General features: G+C 51.4%; 1 protein-coding gene across 5 annotated transcripts in view; it reads left to right on the top strand.

Moving 5' to 3' along the window:
• Positions 1 to 14467, top strand: part of ltbp4 (latent transforming growth factor beta binding protein 4) — a 38497-nt gene extending 24030 nt beyond the window's left edge. For 2 of the 5 annotated variants that reach the window (XM_080460590.1, XM_080460586.1), the window contains 18 exons: positions 1714 to 1833; positions 2111 to 2230; positions 2343 to 2462; positions 2894 to 3016; positions 3094 to 3219; positions 3344 to 3466; positions 3664 to 3795; positions 4045 to 4185; positions 4480 to 4737; positions 4909 to 4980; positions 5069 to 5197; positions 5282 to 5422; positions 9320 to 9472; positions 11410 to 11520; positions 12023 to 12200; positions 12370 to 12674; positions 13230 to 13379; positions 13568 to 14467. In XM_080460590.1, the coding sequence (XP_080316716.1) occupies positions 1714 to 1833; positions 2111 to 2230; positions 2343 to 2462; positions 2894 to 3016; positions 3094 to 3219; positions 3344 to 3466; positions 3664 to 3795; positions 4045 to 4185; positions 4480 to 4737; positions 4909 to 4980; positions 5069 to 5197; positions 5282 to 5422; positions 9320 to 9472; positions 11410 to 11520; positions 12023 to 12200; positions 12370 to 12674; positions 13230 to 13379; positions 13568 to 13710 (2645 nt within the window). In that variant the 3' untranslated portion in view covers positions 13711 to 14467. The remainder of the gene's footprint in view (positions 1 to 1713; positions 1834 to 2110; positions 2231 to 2342; positions 2463 to 2893; positions 3017 to 3093; positions 3220 to 3343; positions 3467 to 3663; positions 3796 to 4044; positions 4186 to 4479; positions 4738 to 4908; positions 4981 to 5068; positions 5198 to 5281; positions 5423 to 9319; positions 9473 to 11409; positions 11521 to 12022; positions 12201 to 12369; positions 12675 to 13229; positions 13380 to 13567) is intronic. The other 3 variants (XM_080460587.1, XM_080460589.1, XM_080460588.1) reach the window with 3 other exon arrangements.
• The last annotated feature ends 9730 nt before the right edge of the window (positions 14468 to 24197 follow it).

The following is a 24197-nucleotide window of genomic DNA, read 5'->3' as shown; positions in this document are numbered from 1 at the left end:
CACATATCACTGGTATCATTTCCTCCTGGCCTTGGAAGTGGGCCCCTAGAATAGCCTCATGTACCAAGGTTCTCGCACTACCGGAATCAAGCAAGGCCTCTGTGTCGACCTGGTTGACCGAGATGGGACAGGTTGGCCTTCGATCAGGATTCTCCCCAAACAGGGCAGCGAAATGAGACATATGGCTCCCGGTTGATTCAGCGGTGGGCATTGGCTGATCACTGTTCCTACAGTTCCAGGATATATGGCCCACCTCCCCGCAACGATAGCATGTACGGGGTTCCACATTCTGTGGTTGACTGAATGCTGGCCTCTCTGTCCGCTTTGGTTGAGCCTGAGAGAGATTACCTACCACCCTGGGTTCTAGCGGCTTTGTGGGGCCGGCCCGGGGATAGCTGGGACCTGGGACTGCCCTCCGGGAGGAGCTTAGCATTTCGGCGGCGGCTTGGTACTGTTCGACAGCTTCCACCAATTCGGCAGCTGATTTCAATTTTTGGAGGCTGATGACCTTTTTCATTTCATAGGGGAGGGATCGTAAGTATTTATCCACCATCACTTTTTCCACGATGGCTGCAGCAGTGCTCTTGTCTGGCTCTAACCATCTTCTTGCCACTCGTGCCAACTCATGTATCTGAACACGTGGGGACACCTCTTTCAAAAACTTCCAACTGTGATAACGTTGTGCATGACCCGCTGTGGTAAGGCCATAGTGGCTTAAAACTTCTGCTTTCAGCTTGTCGTAGTCACTGTTTATACTGTCTCCAACATCCTTGAATGCTTGCAAAGCCTCACCAGACAGAAAGGGAGCCAGGAGTCCAACCCACTTGTTTTTGAGCCACCCCTCCCTTGTAGCTGTACTTTCAAAAGCATGCAGATAGGCTTCTATGTCATCCCCGGGCCCCAACTTAGAAAGGTAATCCCCCACCGGTGGGTTGGCCTCGGCTGAGTGTTTCATCTCTTCCTCCTTCAGCTGGTTGGCCCTGATTTGCTGCTGTAGCAGGGCGCGGTTGCTTTCAGTTTGGGCTTGCTGAGCATTTACCAATACCCTCAGGAGGTCCTCCATGATGCTGTTGTGGGTTTGTAGTCCGGCAAACCGTCGAGTCAATTCTTCCAGCACGTCTCCCTTACTCATCTGCAAATGCCCGCATCCTCCACCATATGTAGCGTCACCAGGGGACGTCTCTAGCTGCAGATGACAGGGACGTGAGACCAACGACACCGAGACAGTTCTGGTTTTCAAACAAACAATTCGGGCTTTATTTCTTCCCGTACCGGCCAGTTAATCCAAAAGAAAAACAGAAAGGTCTTAACTCAAATCCAGGCTTTCAAACTCCAGCGTCCTTTCTTTGCCTCCAACATAAATAGTCCTTTCCAAAACGTCTTCCTTGGTTGTCCAGAGATCTTGCTTCTCTCAGCTCCAGCCCAGCTCTCCCTCTTCTTCCTTCCCACACTCCCTCTTCACTCAACCCCAATCATGGGCACCTGACAGCCTCCAGTGTGGCTGCAATGCCTTCTGGGTGCTGTAGTCCCCTTTAGCTGCCATTTTGCCCTTTACTGGTTCTCTGTGGAAGGGAATGTACCTCCCTTCCACCACACAGCCTCTGGTGACGCCACAGTGTGTGTGTGTGTGTGTGTGTGTGTGTGTGTGTGTGTGTGTGTGTGTGTGTGTGTGTGTGTGTGTGTGTGTGTGTGTGTGTGTGTGTGTGTGTGCAGATATCGATGAGTGTGCAGAACTGTCTCAGTGTCCTGGCCAGATGTGTGTGAACTCTGTGGGATCATACAGGTGTGTGTCCTGTCGTCCTGGATACACACTGACCAACAGACTGTGTACAGGTACACACACACACACACACACACACACACACACACACACACACACACACACAGTGACTATAAAGTGATACAACGCTGCCTACAGATCAAAATGGAGATTACAACAATCCCAGATCTGTTGTAAAGTGTGTGTGTGTGTGTGTGTGTGTGTGTGTGTGTGTGTGTGTGTGTGTGTGTGTGTGTGTGTGTGTGTGTGTGTGTGTGTGTGTGTGTGTGTGTGTGTGTGTGTGTGTGTGTGTGTGTGTGTGTGTGTGTGTGTGTGTGTGTGTGTGTGCAGACATAAACGAGTGTAAGGACTCCGAGTTGTGTCCTGGTCAGCAGTGTGTGAACACTGACGGATCCTACAGCTGTGTGGCCTGTGCATCTGGATACCAGAGTGTTAACAGAGAGTGCACAGGTACGCACACACACACACACACACACACACACACACACACACACACACACACACACACACACACACACACTTTGTCTTTGTGTTACGTGTTGCTGAGTTGTGTGTGTCTCAGACGTGGACGAGTGTGAGCAGGCCTCCCAGTGTCCGGGGCAGCAGTGTGTGAACACTGTGGGTTCGTACCGCTGCGTCTCCTGTCCACCGGGGTTCAGCAGCCGGGACGGATCCTGTCAAGGTAACGAACGCCACCGGCCGCAGGGCCACTGGGCCGCAGGGCCACTGGGCCGCAGGGCCGCAGGGCCACCGGGCCACTGGGCCGCAGGGCCACCGGCCGCAGGGCCACTGGGCCGCAGGGCCACCGGCCGCAGGGCCACTGGGCCGCAGGGCCACCGGGCCTCAGGGCCACTGGCCCACCGGCTGAACCCTCCAGAATGTCACCACATGGGTAGAGCCCAAAGCAAAGGACAATCAGAGACCAGAGCTGCTGTATCAATGAGCAGGAGAGCAGGGGAAAGACTAAATGTCTCAGGTTAGTCTTTGGAAAGTGTTGGTGAATCAAAGAACCAACAAGGTCAAGATAAATTCCTATATTTTCAAGGAGAAGCAGGTTCCGGGTGCATTCCGGTTCCGGTTCCAGATGTTCTCACTGTGCGCTGTTTCGTGCAGATGTGGACGAGTGTGCGCGTGTTGGGGCGTGCGAGGCGGAGCAGCTGTGCGTGAACACGCCAGGCTCATTCAGGTGCGACTGTGCGCCCGGGTATCGAACCGTGGGCCTGGGGAGGTGTAGAGGTGAGAGGAGGAGCGCTCGACGTCGCCCGCCTCGCCCTCCACTTCACTGACCAGCAGCGCTCCGCCTGTTTCCACAGACGTTAACGAGTGTCTGGAGGGAAACTTCTGCTTCTCCCGAGGAGAGTGTGTGAACTCGCCCGGCTCCTACGTGTGTGTGTGTTCACGCGGATTCACGCTCAGCGACAACAGGACGGCGTGTCTGGGTGAGCCGTCGCCGCCGCCGGGTCTACTGCAGTAAATAGAGGAAGTTCAAACCTGTGTGTGTGTGTGTGTGTGTGTGTGTGTGTGTGTGTGTGTGTGTGTGTGTGTGTGTGTGTGTGTGTGTAGATGTGGATGAGTGTGTGAGACCTGGTGTTTGTTCAGATGGAAGCTGTGTGAACACTGATGGCTCCTTCAGGTGTGTGTGTCAAACTGGCTTCACCACCAACCCAGAGAAGACCGCCTGCCTCGGTACACACACACACACACACACACACACACACACACACACACACACACACACACACACACACACACACACACACACACACACACACACACAGAGTATATAGATACATTGTTCTACATGCATATTGGTATTGTAATTTTTTGTGAATCTCTCTCTCTCTCTCTCTCTCTCTCTCTCTCTCTCTCTTCCTCTAACTCAGATGTAGACGAGTGTGTGTCCTCTGGTGGTTCAGTGTGTGTGTCTCAGCGTTGTGAGAACACCATCGGTTCGTTCCGCTGTCTCACTTCCTGTGAGCCGGGTTATCAGGTGACGGATGGCGGCAGGTGTGCAGGTGAGCCTGAGGACACACACACACACACACACACACACATACACACACACACACACACACACACACACACACACACACACACACACACACACACACACTCTCTCGTACGTGTGTGAGCTCACACCGTTGGTGAATATGCTTTGTGTGTGTGTGTGTGTGTGTGTGTGTGTGTGTGTGTGTGTGTGTGTGTGTGTGTGTGTGTGTGTGTGTGTGTGTGTGTGTGTGTGTGTGTGTGTGTGTGTGTGTTAGATGTGGACGAGTGTGTGTCTCAGCCAGGTGTGTGCGGTTCGGCTCGTTGTGTCAACAAACCGGGATCCTTCTTGTGTGTGTGTGACCGAGCGGGACACGAGTTCGACGCCCCGAGCAGAGAGTGTGTGAGATCAGCACCAGGTATTGATCACAAGGAAGATGTTTACGGTACGGTACCATATGGTACGGTACAGTATGGTACGGTACAGTATGGTACGGTACAGTATGGTACGGTAGCATACAGTACAGAATGGTAGGGTATGGTACTATACCATATGGTACGATACCTTATGGTACGGTACAGTATTGTACGGTACCATATGCTACAGTACGGTACGGTATGATACAGTACAATACTGTACTGTACCATACCGTACCGTACTGGCGCATACTGCGCAGTGGAAGCGAGGCTATGGTGTCATTTTCTTCTTGAAGCAGAGCGACTCCCGGACTCCTCCTCCTCCTCCTCCTCCTCCTCCTCCTCCTCCTCCTCCTCCCCCCCACATGCAGTGGAGCTGTCTCCCCTCCCCCCCCCGCGGCCCGGGGAGCTGAGAGAGTGTTACTACCACCTGGCTGACCGGGGGACCTGCAGCCTGCTGGCCACCAACACCAGCCAGCAGGAGTGCTGCTGCACAGTGGGGGAGGGGTGGGGGCTGGGCTGCCAGTACCACACCTGTCCCCCCCCACACTCAGGTGAGACGCTCGCAGGACAGCATCAGGTCAGAGGTCAGCTGCAAAGCTCTGACACCGCATCTGTGTGTGTGTGTGTGTGTGTGTGTGTGTGTGTGTGTGTGTGTGTGTGTGTGTGTGTGTGTGTGTGTGTGTGTGTGTGTGTGTGTGTGTGTGTGTGTGTGTGTATTTCAGCCCCGTTTCTGTCTCTGTGTCCCAGCGGGAGAGGATACATCACAGCTGAAGCTGGAGCCTTCAGCTACAGAGGTACACACACACACACACACACACACACACACACACACACACACACACACACACACACACACACACTGACTGCTCTGTGTCCTTCCAGACGTGGACGAGTGTAAGCGTTTCCAGCCGGAGGTGTGTAAGAACGGAGTGTGTGTGAACAACATCCCAGGATACAGCTGCTACTGTTCCAGTGGTTACGTTTACAACAGTACGCTGCTGGAGTGTGTCGGTACGAATCCCCCCCGGTCCTCCTGATACCCCCCACCCCACCCCACCCCCTGTTCCACTGTAATCAAAGTCTGTGTGTGTCCAGACCACGACGAGTGTGAAGAGGAGAGCTGTGTGGGCGGAGTCTGTGTCAACACGGTGGGATCGTATTACTGCAGCTGTCCGGCGCCGCTCGTCCTGGACGACACCCAGAGGAACTGCGTTAACTCCTCCCACCTCACCGTGGGTAAGGTGTGTGTGTGTGTGTGTGTGTGTGTGTGTGTGTGTGTGTGTGTGTGTGTGTGTGTGTGTGTGTGTGTGTGTGTGTGTGTGTGTGTGTGTGTGTGTGTGTGTGTGTGTGTGTGTGTGTGTGTGTGTGTGTGTGTGTGTGTGTGTGTGTGTGTGTGTGTGTGTGTGTGTGTGTGTGTGTTACAGTCTGCATAGAGACAGGTATTTCAGATGTTAAAGTTTGCGGAGAACTTTTAACGTGGACAAAGTAAATCCTGGTTTGGTTTGAGGACGCGTGGCGCTGTTTGGAGGGAGGACTTCCTGTCGTCTGTCCCAAAGGGATTTTCCTCCTGACGCCTTTCTTTCCTCTGAAGGACTGTTTCAGTCCAGAGGAGCCGGGCAGTGTCGTGTCATGAAGTACTGATTTATACACTGAACCAAAATATAAACTCAACACTGGTTTTTGGTCCCAGCTGAACTGAAAGATGTGAAACGTTTCCTATAAACACTAAAGACCTATTTGTCTCTATATTGTTGACAGATCTGTCTAAATGTGTGTTAGTGAGCACGTCTCCTTTGCTGAGACGACCCCTCCCACCTCACAGGTGTGGCAGGTCAAGGTGCTGATGAGACAGTAGGAATATTACACAGGTGTGTCTTGGGGTTACCACAATAAAAGTCCCTCTGAAATGCAGTTTGATGTCACAGCTACTGCCGATGATGTCACAGGTTTTGAGGAGCGTCCAGTTGACATGCTGACTGCAGGAATGTCCACCAGACCTGATGCCCGTCAATGGAAGGTTCATTTCTCCACCATGAGCGTCTCCAAAGACGTTTCAGAGAATTTGGCAGTACATCCAACCGTCCTCACCACCGCAGACCAGGTGTGACCACACCAGCCCAGGACCTCCACCTCCAGCATGTCCACCTCCATGATGGTCTGAGACCGGCCACCTGGACAGCTGCTGCAACCATCGCTTTGCAGAACCAAAGACATTCTGCACAAACTGTCTCCACCTGACTGCAGTTCGTCTTCATCGGGGTCTCCACCTGACTGCAGCTCCTCGTCTTCATCGGGGTCTCCACCTGACTGCAGCTCCCCGTCCTCATCGGGGTCTCCACCTGACTGCAGCTCCCCGTCCTCATCGGGGTCTCCACCTGACTGCAGCTCCTCGTCCTCATCGGGGTCTCCACCTGACTGCAGCTCCTCGTCCTAACAGACTTGAGTGGACAGATGCTCACATTGGTGTCCAGCACGTTGGACAGGTGTTCTCTTCACGGATGAATCCTGGTTTTCACTGTTCAGGTCAGATGGCAGACGGTGTGTGGCGTCGTGTGGGTGAGCAGTTTGCTGATGTCAGCGTTGTGGATGGAGCGGCCCATGGTGGAGGTGGGGTTATGGTGTGGACAGGCGTATTATTGACGGCATTATGAATGCAGAGATACGATGAGGAGGTCCTGAGGCCCATTGTTGTGCCGTTCATCCAGAACCATCAGCTCCTGTAGCAGCGTGATGAAGCACCGCCTCATGTTGATCTGGACACAATTCCTGGAAGCTGAAACATCCAGTTCTCTCATGACCAGCATCCTCACTGGACATGTCCCCCACTGAGCATGTTTGGACGCTCTGAATCGGCGTAGACGACAGCGTGTTCCACCTCCTGCCAATATCCAGCAACTTGGAACCCCCCCCACCCCCCCGGACCCCTCTGCACATTTCAGAGGGACTTTTATTGTGGTAACCCCAAGACACACCTGTGTAATATTCCTACTGTCTCATCAGCACCTTGACCTGCCACACCTGTGAGGTGGGAGGGGTCGTCTCAGCAAAGGAGACGTGCTCACTAACACACATTTAGGTACGTCCGAATTGTCCCTCCTGTCTCCTTCTCTGTCCTCGTCTCCTTCACCCCGGAAGTGTTTAGTGTGGCGGCCATGATGAGGACCGTCTGAATTCTCAATAATCAAAGGAAAGGAGGCTCGTTGCTTCCTTTAGAACCTCCTTTAGCCTAGTAACCACTGATGCTTCCTTTAGAACCTCCTTTAGCCTAGGAACCATTGATGCTTCCTTTAGAACCTCCTTTAGCCTAAGAAACACTGATGCTTCCTTTAGAACCTCCTTTAGCCTAGGAACCACTGATGCTTCCTTTAGAACCTCCTTTAGCCTAGGAACCACTGATGCTTCCTTTAGAACCTCCTTTAGCCTAAGAAACACTGATGCTTCCTTTAGAACCTCCTTTAGCCTAGGAACCATTGATGCTTCCTTTAGAACCTCCTTTAGCCTAAGAAACACTGATGCTTCCTTTAGAACCTCCTTTAGCCTAGGAACCACTGATGCTTCCTTTAGAACCTCCTTTAGCCTAGGAACCACTGATGCTTCCTTTAGAACCTCCTTTAGCCTAGGAACCACTGATGCATCCGTTAGAACCTATTTTAGCTTCGGAACCACTGATGCTTCCTTTAGAACCTCCTTCAGCCTAGGAACCACTGATGCTTCCATTAGAACCTCCTGTAGCATAGGAACCACTGATGCTTCCTTTAGAACCTCCTTTAGCCTAGGAACCACTGATGCTTCCATTAGAACTTCCTTTAGCCTAGGAACCACTGATGGTTCCTTTACCAAAGGAGACCAGCTCATGTTCCCCCACAATTCCTTGCGGCGACAACATTTAAAGGAACCCGCTCATCGGAGCGTTCAGGGAAACTCAGGATGACTGAAAAAGGAGCAGATCATGTAAATTACCAAAGGAATAATCTGCCTAGAACAACTTGAAATCATCTAGAACCCAGATGAACTTTTTGTAGTTCATTTTCAGAAACTTGTAGTTCTTTCCCCACCATGGCAGACGTCACTAACTAGAGCCGCCGTCGCTTTATTATGACGTCACTCAGTGAAAGTCTGACTGCCTCACCACCGTGATCTCCTTTACTAACTCCTTTAGGAAACCTCCTAACACCTTTCCTAACTCCTTTAGGAAGCCTCCTAACACCTTTCACTAACTCCTTTAGGAAGCCTCCTAACACCTTTATTAACTCCTTTAGGAAGCCTCCTAACACCTTTCCTTAACTCCTTTAGGAAGCCTCCTAACACCTTTCCTTAACTCCTTTAGTAAGCCTCCTAACACCTTTCCTTAACCCTGTAATGTCGTCCAGGGTTTAAGGTAAAGTCCATAGATAAGGAGGTAGGAGGGACCATTCGGACGTCCCCTCAGACAGATTTGTCAATGATATTTGAGAGAAATAGGTCTTTTGTGTTTATGGAAAATGTTTTACATCTTTGAGTTCAGCCCATGAAAACTGGGAGCAAAAACAAAAGTGTTGTTTAGTGTATGTTGCTGGTAACTTAAGAAGTATAATGTAATTTAGGAAGTATAATCTGGTGCTGCTCCTTGAATTAAATTTGAGAAGCAAAAGCAGCAGCTGGTTGAAAATCACCAGGAAGGTTTTCAGTCTCAACTCTTTTGAAATACAACAGTCATCATTTCCTGTCCTTCCTGTCTCTCCTGTCCATCTTGTCCTTCCTGTCCATCTTGTTCTTCCTGTCTCTCCTATCCATCTTGTTCTTCCTGTGGTCTCCTGTCCATCTTGTCCTTCCTGTCTCTCCTGTCCATCTTGTTCTTCCTGTCTCTCCTATCTATCTTGTTCTTCCTGTGGTCTCCTGTCCATCTTGTCCTTCCTGTCTCTCCTATCCATCTTGTTCTTCCTGTCCATCTTGTCCTTCTTGTCGCTCCTTTCCTTCTTGTCTTTCCTGTCCTTCCTGTCAATCTTATCCTTCCCGTCTCTCCTGTCCATCTTGTCCTTCCTGTCTCTCCTGTACATCCTGTCAACCTTATCCTTCCCGTCTCTCCTGTCCATCTTGTTCTTCCTGTCTCTCCTGTCCTTCCTGTCTCTCCTGTACATCCTGTCCTTCTTCCAGATGAGAACCTGTCAGTCTGCTGGCAGCACGTCTCTGCAGACCTGTTGTGTCAGAGTCCTCTGCTGGGAGCTCAGGTCACCTTCACCGACTGTTGCTGCCTGTACGGGGAGGGCTGGGGGATGGGCTGTGCCCTCTGCCCCCCAACTGACTCTGGTAAACAACAACCACTAACCACCAGTCTGACACACCATCAACCACCAGTTTGACACACCAACCACACCAAACAACAGTCCGAAACACCAACCACCAGTCTGACACACCAACAACACCAACCACCAGTCTGACACACCAACAACCACCAGTTTGACACACCAACAAACACCAACCAACAGTCCGACACACCAACAACCAACAGTCCGACACACCAACAACCACCAGTCTGACACACCAACAACCACCAGTTTGACACACCAACAAACACCAACCAACAGTCCGACACACCAACAACCAACAGTCCGACACACCAACAACCACCAGTTTGACACACCAACAACCACCAGTTTGACACACCAACAAACACCAACCACCAGTCTGACACACCAACAACCACCAGTTTGACACACCAACAAACACCAACCAACAGTCCGACACACCAACAAACACCAACCAACAGTCCGACACACCAACAACCACCAGTCTGACACACCAACAAACACCAACCACCAGTCCGACACACCAACAACCACCAGTTTGACACACCAACAAACACCAACCACCAGTCTGACACACCATCAACCAACAGTCCGACACACCAACAACCACCAGTTTGACACACCAACAACCACCAGTTTGACACACCAACAAACACCAACCACCAGTCTGACACACCATCAACCAACAGTCCGACACACCAACAAACACCAACCACCAGTCTGACACACCATCAACCACCAACCACCACCAACCACCAGTTTGACACACCAACAAACACCAACCACCAGTCCGACATTCATAAACACCAAACAGTCTAAAACACCAACAACACCAACAGTCTGAAACACCAACCAACAGTACGACACACCAACCAACAGTCCGACACACCAACAACCACCAGTTTGACACACCAACAAACACCAACCACCAGTCTGACACACCAACAACCAATAGTCCGACACACCAACCACCACCAACCACCAGTTTGACACACCAACAACCAACAACCACCAGTCCGACATTCATAAACGCCAAACAACAGTCTAAAACACCAACAACACCAACAAACAGTTTGACACACCAACAGTCTGAAACACCAACCAACAGTACGACACACCAACCAACAGTCCGACACACCAACAACCACCAGTCTGACACACCATCAACCAACAGTCCGACACACCAACAACCACCAACCACCACCAACCACCAGTTTGACACACCAACAACCAACAACCACCAGTCCGACATTCATAAACGCCAAACAACAGTCTAAAACACCAACAACACCAACAAACAGTTTGACACACCAACAGTCTGAAACACCAACCAACAGTACGACACACCAACCAACAGTACGACACACCAACACCAAACAACAGTCTGACATTCAACAAGACCAACCACCAGTACGACATTCAGCAACACCAACCAACAGTCTGAAACACCAACCAACAGTCTAAAACACCAACCAACAGTACGACACACCAACCAACAGTCTAAAACACCAACCAACAGTACGACACACCAACCAACAGTACGACACACCAACCAACAGTACGACACACCAACACCAAACAACAGTCTGACATTCAACAAGACCAACCACCAGTACGACATTCAGCAACACCAACCAACAGTCTGAAACACCAACCAACAGTCTAAAACACCAACCAACAGTACGACACACCAACCAACAGTACGACACACCAACCAACAGTACGACACACCAACACCAAACAACAGTCTGACATTCAACAAGACCAACCACCAGTACGACATTCAGCAACACCAACCAACAGTCTGAAACACCAACCAACAGTCTAAAACACCAACCAACAGTCTAAAACACCAACCAACAGTCTAAAACACAAACCAACAGTCTGACACATCAACAGTTTGGTTTAGAGAACTTTTCTGAGTCTCTCTCTCTGCAGACGACTACGCCAGCCTGTGCAGCTCGTTTCCTCCTCTTCCTCTGTTCCCGGACCGTTATCCAGACTCCACTGGGTCTGAAGCAGGAGTGAGAGGCGGAGGTGCAGGAGGAGGTATGGAAAACATGAGCATTGTTTCATTTGTGTTGCTTATATCTAATGTTGCCTGAAGACCAGTTGAGATGTCAGATGTTCTCCAGGTGTGAAGAGGAGAACAGATGAGATCTCAGATGTTCTCCAGGTGTGAGGAGGAGAGGAGTTGTCAGATGTTCTGGACTTTACTTATGGACTACACTTATCGCTGAGAGCAGCCCCAAAGCGCTTACACGATTAATCACATTCACCCAGTCACACATCATTGGCACTGTCACTCCAATGGGAGCAGTTTGGGGTTTAGTGTCTTGCCCAATGACACTTCGGCATGTAGGCAGGCATAGATGGCAGAGATGGGAATCAAACCTGCAACCTTCCGATTGGGAGACAACCACTCTACCAACCGAGCTATGCCGCCCTATACCAGGTAGCAGGAGGAGAACAGAGGAGTTGTCAGATGTTCTCCAGGCAGCAGGAGAAGAACTGTATGTGTTTGATGAACAATCCGTCTCCTGGTCTTCAGGACTCTTGCCTCCATACGGTCTGGACTTCTTCGTTCCTCCCGCGGTTCCCGGCAGAGACTTTGGGCGTCCCGACTATGAGGACTACTCTCCAGCAGGGGGCAGCAGGTCGGGCTTCAGGGGGAGGGGAGGCGCCTCCTTCGGCCTGCCGGACGACCCGTACCGTCGACCCGAGTTCAGGTGAGGAGTTCTGGTGACGTGGGTGGTTCTCCTGTCAGAGACGGAGAGCGGAGTGTCATCCTCGTAGAGGGGTGATCTCTGCTCCCGTTGATTCACCTCCTTCTCTCTGCTCCCGTTGATTCACCTCCTTCTCTCTGCTCCCGTTGATTCACCTCCTTTCCTCCCGCAGCACCGGTTACTTCTCTGAAGGAGACCTGGCCCCGCCCCCGCCCCCTGACGGATCTCCGCCCCACCCCCCCACCTTCCGCCTTCCCCCGGACCCCCGGGCGGAGCTGGGGTTTGGGGCTCCACCCCCTCCCCTGTCCCGGCCGGATGGCCCCGCCCTGAGCCTGGCCCCGCTGCCCGGCGCTCGTTACGAGGAGGTGGGGGAGGGCGAGGAGGAGGAGAGGAGGTGGAGGCCCGGCCCGCCGTTCCCCCCATACAGCGACAGGAGCAGAGGAGGAGCAGGAGGAGCACCGAGGAGGGTGTACGAGAGTGAGTCCACTACGTTCTTCGCTGGTCTCCATGGAAACGGAATGTTTGAGTCCGACTGAACCCGACGATCAACATGTGAAATCTGGTCCTTCTCTTCTTCCTCCTCCTCCTCCTCCTCCTCTTATTCGTTCTCTTCTTCCTCTTCCTCTTCCTCCTCCTCCACCTCCTCATCCTTTTCCTCCTCCTCCTTCTTCTTCCTCCTCCACCTCCTCATCCTCTTCCTCCTCCTCCTTCTTCCTCCTCCACCTCCTCGTCCTCTTCCTCCTCCTCTTATTTCTCCTATTTGTCCTCCCTCTCTTCCTCCTCCTCCTCCTCCTGCCTCTATTCTTCCTCCTCCTCTTTTCTTCCTCTTCCTCTTATTCCTCCTCCTCTTCCTCCGTCTCTTCCTAATCCTCTTCCTCCTGCTCTTCTTCTTCTTCCTCCTCCATTTCCTCCTCCTCTTCTTCCTCTTCTTCCTTCACTTGTTCCTCCTTCTTCCTCCTCTTATTCTTCCTCCCTCGATTCCTCCTCCAATTCCTCCTCCTGCTTCCTCATCCTCCTCCTCTTCCTCACCAGGGCGTTACGAGTCATATGGCCTGAGTACCTCCGAGGATTGTGGGATATTGCATGGCTGTGAGAACGGCCGGTGTATCCGCGTTGCCGAGGGTTACACCTGCGACTGTTACTCTGGATACGAGCTGGACATGACCTCCATGACCTGCATAGGTACTGTGACTAGTACTCCATTACCAAGTTACAGAGTAACTATTTATAAGATGCTCTTTTTCTGTTTGTTAAATAGTGTGTGTGTGTGTGTGTGTGTGTGTGTGTGTGTGTGTGTGTGTGTGTGTGTGTGTGTGTGTGTGTGTGTGTGTGTGTGTGTGTGTGTGTGTGTGTGTGTGTGTGTGTTGCAGATGTTAACGAGTGTGAGGACAGCGTTGGCGTGGAGTTCCCGTGTGTAAACGCTCGCTGTGTGAACACCGACGGCTCGTTTCGCTGCGTCTGCAGGAGAGGATACGTCATGTCGCGCAGAACCAACCACTGCGTGGCTGCTTAGACCGGGTCCGGCTCACACCGGGTCCGGGTGAGACCGGGTGGGACCAGGTCAGACCGGGTCCAGGTCAGACCAACCTCCTGGACTGGTCTCTGTTGCACTAAAGCAGCTCAGTTTATCTTCAACACGTCTTTATTTAGGGTTTTTTTCACGTTTTATTCGATGTTATTTTTCAACACACCTATTTAAAGTTTTTTAACTCACCTGGTTGATCCTCCGCAGCTCTTTTGTTTCTTTGTATCAAACCTCATTATTTCTTATTTATTTTCAACACGCCTGTTTTTCACTTTCACCTCCAGATGTCTGGATTGTTTCTGTACTCAGAAGTTTCTTATTATCACAAATGTTTTACTTTAACTTGAGGAATAAGATGTTCAAGTCGCACCTGAGCAGGCGAGGCTGGTCCTGATTGGACGGTTTCGGCGAGGCTGGTCCTGATTGGACGGTTTCGGCGAGGCTGGTCCTGATTGGACGGTTTCGGTGAGGCTGGTCCTGATTGGACGGTTTCGGCGAGGCTTTTTCTCCATGTCTGTTGAAGCTTTTTGAGCCCGATTGCTGCAACTAAGAGACCACGACAACGTCTCCAGTGGAAATGCACCGCTTCAGAAAAATTCACGTTTCCACGACAACGTTCTGAAAACAATGTAGTTTCCATATTGGTCCACTAGTTGGTGCTGTTGTTAGTTTTAGTACTGAAAGCACACACACACACACACACACACACACACACACACACACACACACACACACACACACACACACACACACACACACACACACACACACACACACACACACACACACACACAGCAGAGAACAATGAGCTCTAAACATGAACAACAGGAGAACATTCTAGTGGACAGACCACCAAGTTGGATTGTTATTACGGTGACTGTCAAAATAAAACCACAAAGTTGGATTGTTATTAAGGTGACTGTCAAAATAAAACCACAAAGTTGGAGTTGGATTGTTATTAAGGTGACTGTCAAAATAAAACCACAAAGTTGGATTGTTATTAAGGTGACTGTCAAAATAAAACCACAAAGTTGGATTGTTATTACGGTGACTGTCAAAATAAAACCACAAAGTTGGATTGTTATTATGGTGACTGTCAAAATAAAACCACAAAGTTGGAGTTGGATTGTTATTATGGTGACTGTCAAAATAAAACCACAAAGTTGGAGTTGGATTGTTATTATGGTGACACCACAGAGGAAACTTAGTTCTGATTGGCTCTACTGAGCATGTGCAAACCACTAGTTACTACTGACCTGGTGTTTTTAAAAAGTTCCACTTTTGGAGCCGTTTTCAAGCAGTTGTGTTTTCAGTGACTCTGAGCACCGTTGTCGTGGAAACACCCAAAATGCTACAAAATGTTTGCGTTTTCGCATGTGATGGTATCGTGAATGGGCCTTCAGGCTCCGCCCACTCTTCTGTCTGTGTATCTGAAGAAATGACAAAACGACTCGATAGAATTCAGGTTTCATCCGATTATCAAGCTGCTCAAACACTAAAAACTGAAGTTCAAATCTCCAGATTCTTCAAATTCCAGCGGTGCTCTACTAGCGTGCTGCTAGCTGTCAGCTACACCACGTTAGTGATGATCCGCTAACGTGCTGCTAGCGATTAGCTGCTAGCTGTTAGCTACACCACGTTAGTGATGATCCGCTAACGTGCTGCTAGCGATTAGCTGCTAGCTGTTAGCTACACCACGTTAGTGATGATCCGCTAACGTGTTGCTAGCGATTAGCTGCTAGCTGTTAGCTACACCACGTTAGTGGTGATTCGCTAACATGCCGCTAGCCATTTGGTGCTAGCTGTTAACACCACGTTAGTGATGATCCGCTAATGTGCTGCTAACTGTTAGCTACACCGCTAATTTACTGTGAAGCTACTCAAAAATAATGTGTTCATTCGTTTCTCCCGAGTTGTGAAAGTTTAATAATTAGATTATATAGATTACAGCGATGATTAGCCAACGTGCTGCTAGCTGCTTGCCTGAGAGCTCGGAGTCGAGCCGTCGTTTTCTAAATGTTCAAGTCCAAACTCACCCGTCGCCTCCTCGTCTGTCTTTATATAATGTGAAGAAATGAATAAAGGTCAAAGTTCACACTGCTGCTTTACGTCTGTATTCATGTTTAAAATTCAACTTTTCTTCTTCAGCTTCAAAACTTTAGTCTGAAACTTTGGTTTTGATCTTTAATGAAGATTTCAGTGAAATATATGGACACACACACTCAGATAGACACCAATGATGATGATGATGATGATGATTCACCTTCACTTCCTTTCAAAGACCCTGATTGTCTTTGAGTTTTTATTTCTGAGGACCAGAAATATATATTATATATTATAATATATTATTATAATATATAATATATGACTGTCTATTGCAGTCTTTCCTCAACGCAGAACCAGAACAGAACCAGCCCAGATGTTCTCCTGGTGGAGTGTCATGTTTTGATGAAATGTGGTTTTCGGTTCTGTGGCGCTTCATGATGCTCCCTGGTTCTGTACTGGTCTGGTTCACATTCTGTTTTGGTTCTGGCTGTGGTTCTGGGTCCATTTATGGCTCTACTTCTGGTTCTGACTCTAGCGCATGATTCAATTCAATTCAACTTTATTTGTAGAGCACCAAATACAAAAAGATAATTCAAGGCACTTTGACAGAGATCTGGTCCTGGTCCTGGTCCTGGTGGAGGTTCTAGTCCTGGTCTTGGTTGTGGTCCTGGTTGTGGTTCTAGTCATGGTTGCGGTTGTGGTTCTAATTGTGGTCCTGATCCTGATCTTGATCCTTTTCTTGGTTTTGGTCCTGGTTGTGGTTCCGGGTCTCCAGCAGGTCGAGGTTCCTGGAGGTTTCCAGCGCCGCTCTGAAGTCGCTGCTCTTGCGTCCTGTGGGGGCTTCCAAGGTGTTGGCCTGCGTGGAGCTGAGCTCCACCTGTAGCGCCCCCCTGGTGCCCGGCCCGGCTCACCCCAGCCCTCCGCCCCGCCCGCCCAGCTTTGTACTGAAGGCCTTGCAGAAGAGGAAGTCGATGAGCGGGTCCAGGCAGACGTTGAGCACCGACAACATGGTGGCCAGCTCCTTCAGGTAGAAGACCTGGCACGCCGGGCGGGTCCGCCCCCACCAGAAGGCGTAGGGCAGGCAGACCAGGTGGTACGGCACGAAGCACACGCAGAACACGCCCACCAGGATCTGCATGTTCCTACGGCCGCCGGCCAGCCTGCCGGAGCGCATGGGCAACGCGGTAGAACGTCTTCAGAGCAAGGCGGCTTCCCACGCCGCCGCGTCCTGCTGTGTGAGCAGTGAAAGCACCACGTAGGCGGTCGTCACAGCGAGCAGGAAAGCCCAGGTTACCATGGAGACCAGCCGAGCGGCTCGCACCGTCTGAAGGACGCCAGTCCCCAGTGGATGGACGATTTTCAGATACCTGCAGGGACAGACGCCTTTGTCATTTCCCTTCTTTCACATCCTCCAACTGGACCAACTGAGACCCGTTTCCATGGCAACGTGTCAAGCGAAAACATCGTTTTGGTATTCTTGTTTGAAAAACGTTTCATGTTTACACGGCAATGTTCTGAAAACAATGTCCGTTTCCATGGAAACACTGCAATCGTTGTTTTCATATTGCACCACCTGCTGGTTCTGAAAGGTATGAAAAGACTGTGGTTAGCTTGGTTAGCTTGGTTAGCTGGTTAGCTTTGTTAGCTGTTAACTTGGTTATTAGGTGGATTTGTCGCCACCTCATGGTGGTTGGCGGTTGGCGGCCGGCATTCGCTGGTCAGTCGGTCCTACCTGTTTCCTGCCACGTAGCCCATGAACAGGATGCTGGCGTACATATTGAGGTAGAAGAAGGCGGCGCCGAAGTGGCAGTAGCCGCGCTGGACGAGCGGCGACCTGCTGGCAAAGTGTGCGACTCTCAGCGGGAGGCAGAGGCAGAGCAGGAAGTCCGCCACCGCCGCCGCCGCCGCCGCCGCCAGGTTCGGCAGGTAGATGTTGAGGCTGCTGGTCCTCGCTGGTCCGCACACGTAAACCTTCAGCGTGAAGCCATTCAGGAGCAACCCGGCCTGCAGAGAACCAGAACCAGAGTCAGTCCAGAACCAGGAACTAGTCCAGAACCAGAAACCAGTCCATAACCAGGCCACAACCTCATTAACCAGTCCAGAACCATGTTAACCAGCAACCAGTCCCTAACCTCCTCCACTAGTCCAGAACCACTCAAACCTCCTCAACTAGTCCAGAACCAGCAACCAGTCCTCAGCCTCCTCCACCAGACCAGAACCAGCAACCAGTCCAGAACCAGACCACAACCTCATTAACCAGTCCAGAACCATGTTAACCAGCAACCAGTCCCTAACCTCCTCCACTAGTCCAGAACCACTAAAACCTCCTCAACTTGTCCAGAACCAGCAACCAGTCCTCAACCTCCTCCACCAGACCAGAACCAGCAACCAGTCCAGAACCAGACCACAACCTCATTAACCAGTCCAGAACCACGTTAACCAGCAACCAGTCCCTAACCTCCTCCACTAGTCCAGAACCACTCAAACCTCCTCAACTAGTCCAGAACCAGCAACCACTCCTCAACCGCCTCCACCAGTCCAGAACCAGCAACCAGTCCAGAACCAGACCACAACCTCATTAATCAGTCCAGAACCACGTTAACCAGCAACCAGTCCTTAACCTCCTCCACTAGTCCAGAACCACTCAAACCTCCTCAACTAGTCCAGAACCAGTCAAACCTCCTCCACTTGTCCAATCTCCTCAACTAGACCAGAATCAGTCAAACCTCCTCCACTAGTCCAGAACCAGAAACTAGTCCAACCTCCTCAACTAGTCCAGAACCAGCAACCAGTCCACAACCTCCTCAACTAGTCCAGAACCAGCAACTAGTCTAACACTCATTCTGAAAAGCAGTTTTCTACCTGAAGAAAACTAAACCATCTCTAAACCACTTCAAAACCAGTATCGTAACCAGGTGTGAAACCAGTTTATAAACCAGCCTAAAAAATCTCTTTCACCTGGTAAATCACAACCTGGAGCAAACTGGTCCATCAGAGAAACCCAGAAGATGATGTGCTCTCGGGACACATATGACACAACCAGTGAGAGAACCAGTGTGGGAGCCAGCAAGGGAACCAGCAAGGGAACCAGTGAAGGAACCAGTGAGAGAATCAGTGAGAAAACAGCACAGGAATCAGTGAGGGAATCAATGAGAGAACCAGTGAAAGAACCAGCGAGAGAACCAGTGAAAGAACCAGCGAGAGAACCAATGAGGGAACCAGTGAAAGAACCAGCGAGAGAACAGTGAGGGAACCAATGAGAGAACCAGTGAAAGAACCAGCGAGAGAACAGTGAGGGAACCAATGAGAGAACCAGTGAAAGAACCAGCGAGAGAACAGTGAGGGAACCAATGAGAGAACTAGGGAGAGAACCAATGAGGGAACTAGCGAGAGAACCAACAACAGAACCAGTGAGAAAACAGTGAGGGAACCAATGAGAGAACCAGTGAAAGAACCAGCGAGAGAACAGTGAGGGAACCAATGAGAGAACCAGTGAAAGAACCAGCGAGAGAACAGTGAGGGAACCAATGAGAGAACTAGGGAGAGAACCAATGAGGGAACTAGCGAGAGAACCAACAACAGAACCAGTGAGAAAACAGTGAGGGAACCAATGAGGGAACTAGTGGGAGAACCAGCGAGAGAACCAGTGAGTTAACCAAAGAGAGAACCAGTAGTTTAGTTTCCTTCCTTGCGGCTGTGAGGTTTAAAAGACTCCCCACGAACACCACACTGTAAAAAGCGGTGAAGACGTGGTTGACCGACGTGTTGAGGTCACAGGAAGTGGAGTTCATGTCACAGGAAGTGGAGTTCATGTCACAGGAAGTGGAGTTAGTGACGGCGGCGGTCCGATTGAAGAACTCAGTGTTCTCCGGTCCAAGGAGGGTCATGGTTCTGAGAGCAAATAGAGGAACATCAGTCAGTTTAAAATACACGTCACTTACCTGGTAACTAAGACTAATAGTTACCTGGTCCAGATGTAACTAAGGGTAGTAGCTATATGGTCCAGATGTAAGTAAGAGTCGTAGTTACTGGGTCCAGATGTAACTAAGAGCAGCAGTTACCTGGTAGAGATGTAACTAAGAGCAGCAGTTACCTGGTAGAGATGTAACTAAGAGTAGCAGTTACTTAGTTACCTGGTGGAGATGTAACTAAGAGTAGCAGTGTTGATAAATGCTAACATCGCTGTATCATTATAGTGTTAGCATTAGCTGAGCTGTTAGCTCTGTGTGGTTCTAACGGCTACTTCACTCCGTTAGAGGGAGCATGGTGGAGGCAGCATCATGGTGGAGGCAGAGTCATGGTGGAGGCAGAGTCATGGTGGAGGCAGCGTCATGGTGGAGGCAGCGTCATGGTGGAGGCAGAGTCATGGTGGAGGCAGCATCATGGTGGAGGCAGCGTCATGGTGGAGGCAGAGTCATGGTGGAGGCAGAGTCATGGTGGAGGCAGCGTCATGGTGGAGGCAGAGTCATGGTGGAGGCAGAGTCATGGTGGAGGCAGAGTCATGGTGGAGGCAGAGTCATGGTGGAGGCAGCGTCATGGTGGAGGCAGAGTCATGGTGGAGGCAGCGTCATGGTGGAGGCAGAGTCATGGTGGAGGCAGAGTCATGGTGGAGGCAGCGTCATGGTGGAGGCAGAGTCATGGTGGAGGCAGCATCATGGTGGAGGCAGAGTCATGGTGGAGGCAGCGTCATGGTGGAGGCAGCGTCATGGTGGAGGCAGCGTCATGGTGGAGGCAGCATCATGGTGGAGGCAGCGTCATGGTGGAGGCAGCATCATGGTGGAGGCAGCGTCATGGTGGAGGCAGCATCATGGTGGAGGCAGCGTCATGGTGGAGGCAGCATCATGGTGGAGGCAGAGTCATGCCTACAGTGAAAAACACTGAAACAACAAAACGTTAAAGAAGAGAAGCTGTGAATACGTTCTAGATCCTCTGTAACTGTAACTGTAACTGTAACTGTAACTGTAACAGAGAGCAGCTCTGCAGATTTCACTCAATCAACAGGCTCGCTGAGACTCACATGGATTTAAGTTACAGTCGTCCTTAAATGTAATCGGATTACAGTGGGGCTGAATGTGAAGAGGTTAAACTCAGACGTGAGAACGATACAGCTGTGTTGGAATGTAATCTGATTACAGGCGGTGGCTGTGTTGCAGTCTGCTGATCATGTGGAAGTAAAAGTTTCTTCTTCGACTGAACCTGCCGGCCGTCGTCCTGACCAACGTCCAAAACTCACCACTGCTGCACAACATGTGGCCCGCGACCCGGTCCGGGTCGGCCCAGGTCTGTCCGGGTCTGTCTGGGTCGAGCCGGGGCGGTACGGGTCGGTCCGGGTCGGTCCGGGTCATTCTGGGTCTGTCCGGGTTGGTCTGGGTCTGTCAGGGTCAGTCCGGGTCGGTCCGGGTCATTCTGGGTCATTCTGGGTCTGTCCGGGTTGGTCTGGGTCTGTCAGGGTCAGTCCGGGTCGGTCCGGGTCGTTCCGGGTCGGTATGGGTCCTTCTGGGTCTGTCCGGGTCGGTCCGTGTCTGTCTAAGTCTGTCCGGGTCAGTCCGGGTCGGTCCGGGTCATTCTGGGTCTGTCTGGGTCGGTCCGGGTCATTCTGGGTCATTCTGGGTCGGTCCGGGTCAGTCCAGGTTGGTCCGGGTCCATCCGGGTCATTAAATAAAGTTTTGTTGAATAAAGTATCCAAACTAAGGAAGATGTATCGTGGAGCAACAGGAACCTTCAGGTCAGGGGACAGAGTTCTGTACAGGGCTGCTCCAGCTGACCTGAAGAAAGGAATCAAAACAGCTAAAGCGGACCACAGGATGAGAATAGAGTCCCACCTGTCCAGCAACAACCCAGGAGAGGTGTAGCAGGGCCTCCATCACCTCACCAACTTCAGAGGCTGTGATGTAACAACAGCAGACCCGAGTGCGCTGCTAGCAGAAGAGCTTAATAGATTCTTTGCTCGCCTCGAGACACCACAGCAGCACTCATCTGTTCCAGCCCTGCCTCCACCCCTGCCTCCAGCCCTGCCTCCAGCCCTGCCTCCACCCCCACCAGGCTCCCCCACCCCTCCACTGACTGTACAGGAGCACGAGGTCAGGCGGGTGCTCCTGACAGTGAACCCCAGGAAAGCTGCGGGCCCAGACGGAGTTCCTGACAAGGTGCTCAGAGCATGCGCCAACCAGCTCACCACCACCTTCACCAGGATCTTCAACCTCTCCCTGGCCCAGGCAGTCATCCCGTCCTGCCTCAAATCAGCCACAAGAATCCCGGTGCCGAAGAAGTCTCCCGGCACCACCCTGAATGACTACCGTCCGGTGGCCCCCACCCCGGGAATCATGAAGTGCTTCCAGAGGCTAGTTCTACAGCACATTAAGGACCATCTCCCCAAAGATCTCGACCCCTACCAGTTGGCATACCGGGCGAACAGATCCACTGAAGATGCCATCGCTGCAGCTCTCCACCATGCTCTGCACCACCTGGAGCAACAGCAGAGCTACGTCAGGATGCTCTTTGTGGACTACAGTTCTGCCTTTAATACAATAATACCGGACATCCTCATCACAAAACTAGACACTCTTGCCCCCCCCCTCACTTGTGCTTGGATTAAGGACTTTCTCTCCAACCGGACCCAGACAGTGAGACTCGGCCCCCACCTCTCCTCCACCCGCACGCTGAGTACCGGCTCCCCACAAGGCTGTGTGCTGAGCCCTCTCCTGTACTGCCTCTACACCTACGACTGCAGTCCGACCCACAACAACAACCTCATAGTGAAGAAGACGACACTACGGTGGTCGGACTCATCTGGAGGGGGGACGAGACAGCCTACAGAGAGGAGGTCCTGGCAGGCTGGACTCATCTGGAGGGGGGGCGAGGCAGCCCACAGGGAGGAGGTCCTGGCAGGCTGGACTCATCTGGAGGGGGGGCGAGGCAGCCCACAGGGAGGAGGTCCTGGCAGGCTGGACTCATCTGGAGGGGGGACGAGACAGCCTACAGAGAGGAGGTCCTGGCAGGCTGGACTCATCTGGAGGGGGGGCGAGGCAGCCTACAGGGAGGAGGTCCTGGCAGGTCGGACTCATCTGGAGGGGGGACGAGGCAGCCTACAGAGAGGAGGTCCTGGCAGGTCGGACTCATCTGGAGGGGGGACGAGGCAGCCTACAGAGAGGAGGTCCTGGCAGGTCGGACTCATCTGGAGGGGGGACGAGGCAGCCTACAGAGAGGAGGTCCTGGCAGGTCGGACTCATCTGGAGGGGGGACGAGGCAGCCTACAGAGAGGAGGTCCAGAAGCTGGTGCTCAGAGAACCACCTCGCTCTGAACACCAAGAAAACTAAAGAGATCATCGTCGACTTCAGGAAACACAGCACCGACCCAGCCCCCCTCTACATCAACGGCGAGTGTGTGGAGAGGGTCCACTCCTTCCGGTTCCTTGGCGTCCTCATCTCCAACAACATCTCCTGGACAGAGAACATCACTGCAATCACCTAGAAGGCTCAGCAGCGGCTGTACTTCCTGAGAGTTCTCCAGAAGTCCAACCTGGACTCCAACCTGCTGCTGACCCTCTAGCGCTCCTCTATGGAGAGCCTGCTGCCTTACTGTAGTACAGTATGGTACGGCAGCGGCAGCGCTGCAGACAGGGAGAGGCTCCAGAGGGGTAAAGGCAGCACAGAGGATCATCGGCTGCTCTCTCCCCTCCCTGATGGACATCTACACCTCCCGCTGCCTCAGCAGAGCTACGACTATTATCAAGGACAGCCTCCACCCTGGCTCGGACCTGTTTGACCTGCTGCCCTCAGGAAGGCGCTACAGGGTCATGAGATCTAGAACAAACAGATTCAAAAACAGTTTTTTCCCCAGAGCCAGAACCGCTGGGAACTCTTGTATGCACTGACTTCACTTTACTTACAGACTACCTCATAATGTGCAATCTAATTTTTATAGTTCTTATTATCCTGTAAATACACTCTGTACTCCTGTAAATACACTCTGTACTCCTGTAAATACCCTCTGTACCGTTCACAGGACTGGACCGTGCACCTTACCCCCTACACCCCCTACACCCCCCACCCTCCTTCCTGCACTATATTCTGCCCTTTTTAACTGCTGCACTGTCACTGGAGTTGTTTTTAATCTCACTGTACCTGTACAAGGGACAATAACAGGCATTCTATTCTATTCTATTCTATTCTATTCTATTCTATTCTATTCTGTTCTATTCTATTCTGTTCTATTCTATTCTATTCTATTCTGTTCTGTTCTATTCTATTCTGTTCTATTCTATTCTATTCTATTCTATTCTATTCTGTTCTATTCTATTCTATTCTATTCTATTCTATGTTCACTGTGTGTTGCTACAGGAAGTGCCGGGGGCTCCTGTCCTGCAGGTTCTAGTTCCTCCCTGCTTCAGCGCACCTGAATCTAACGATGATGTCATCACCAAGGTGGT

The sequence above is a fragment of the Lipophrys pholis genome (genome assembly GCF_963383615.2).
Source record: "Lipophrys pholis genome assembly, chromosome: 3".
Classification (NCBI taxonomy): domain Eukaryota; kingdom Metazoa; phylum Chordata; class Actinopteri; order Blenniiformes; family Blenniidae; genus Lipophrys; species Lipophrys pholis.
This window is presented reverse-complemented; position numbering and strand designations above follow the sequence as displayed.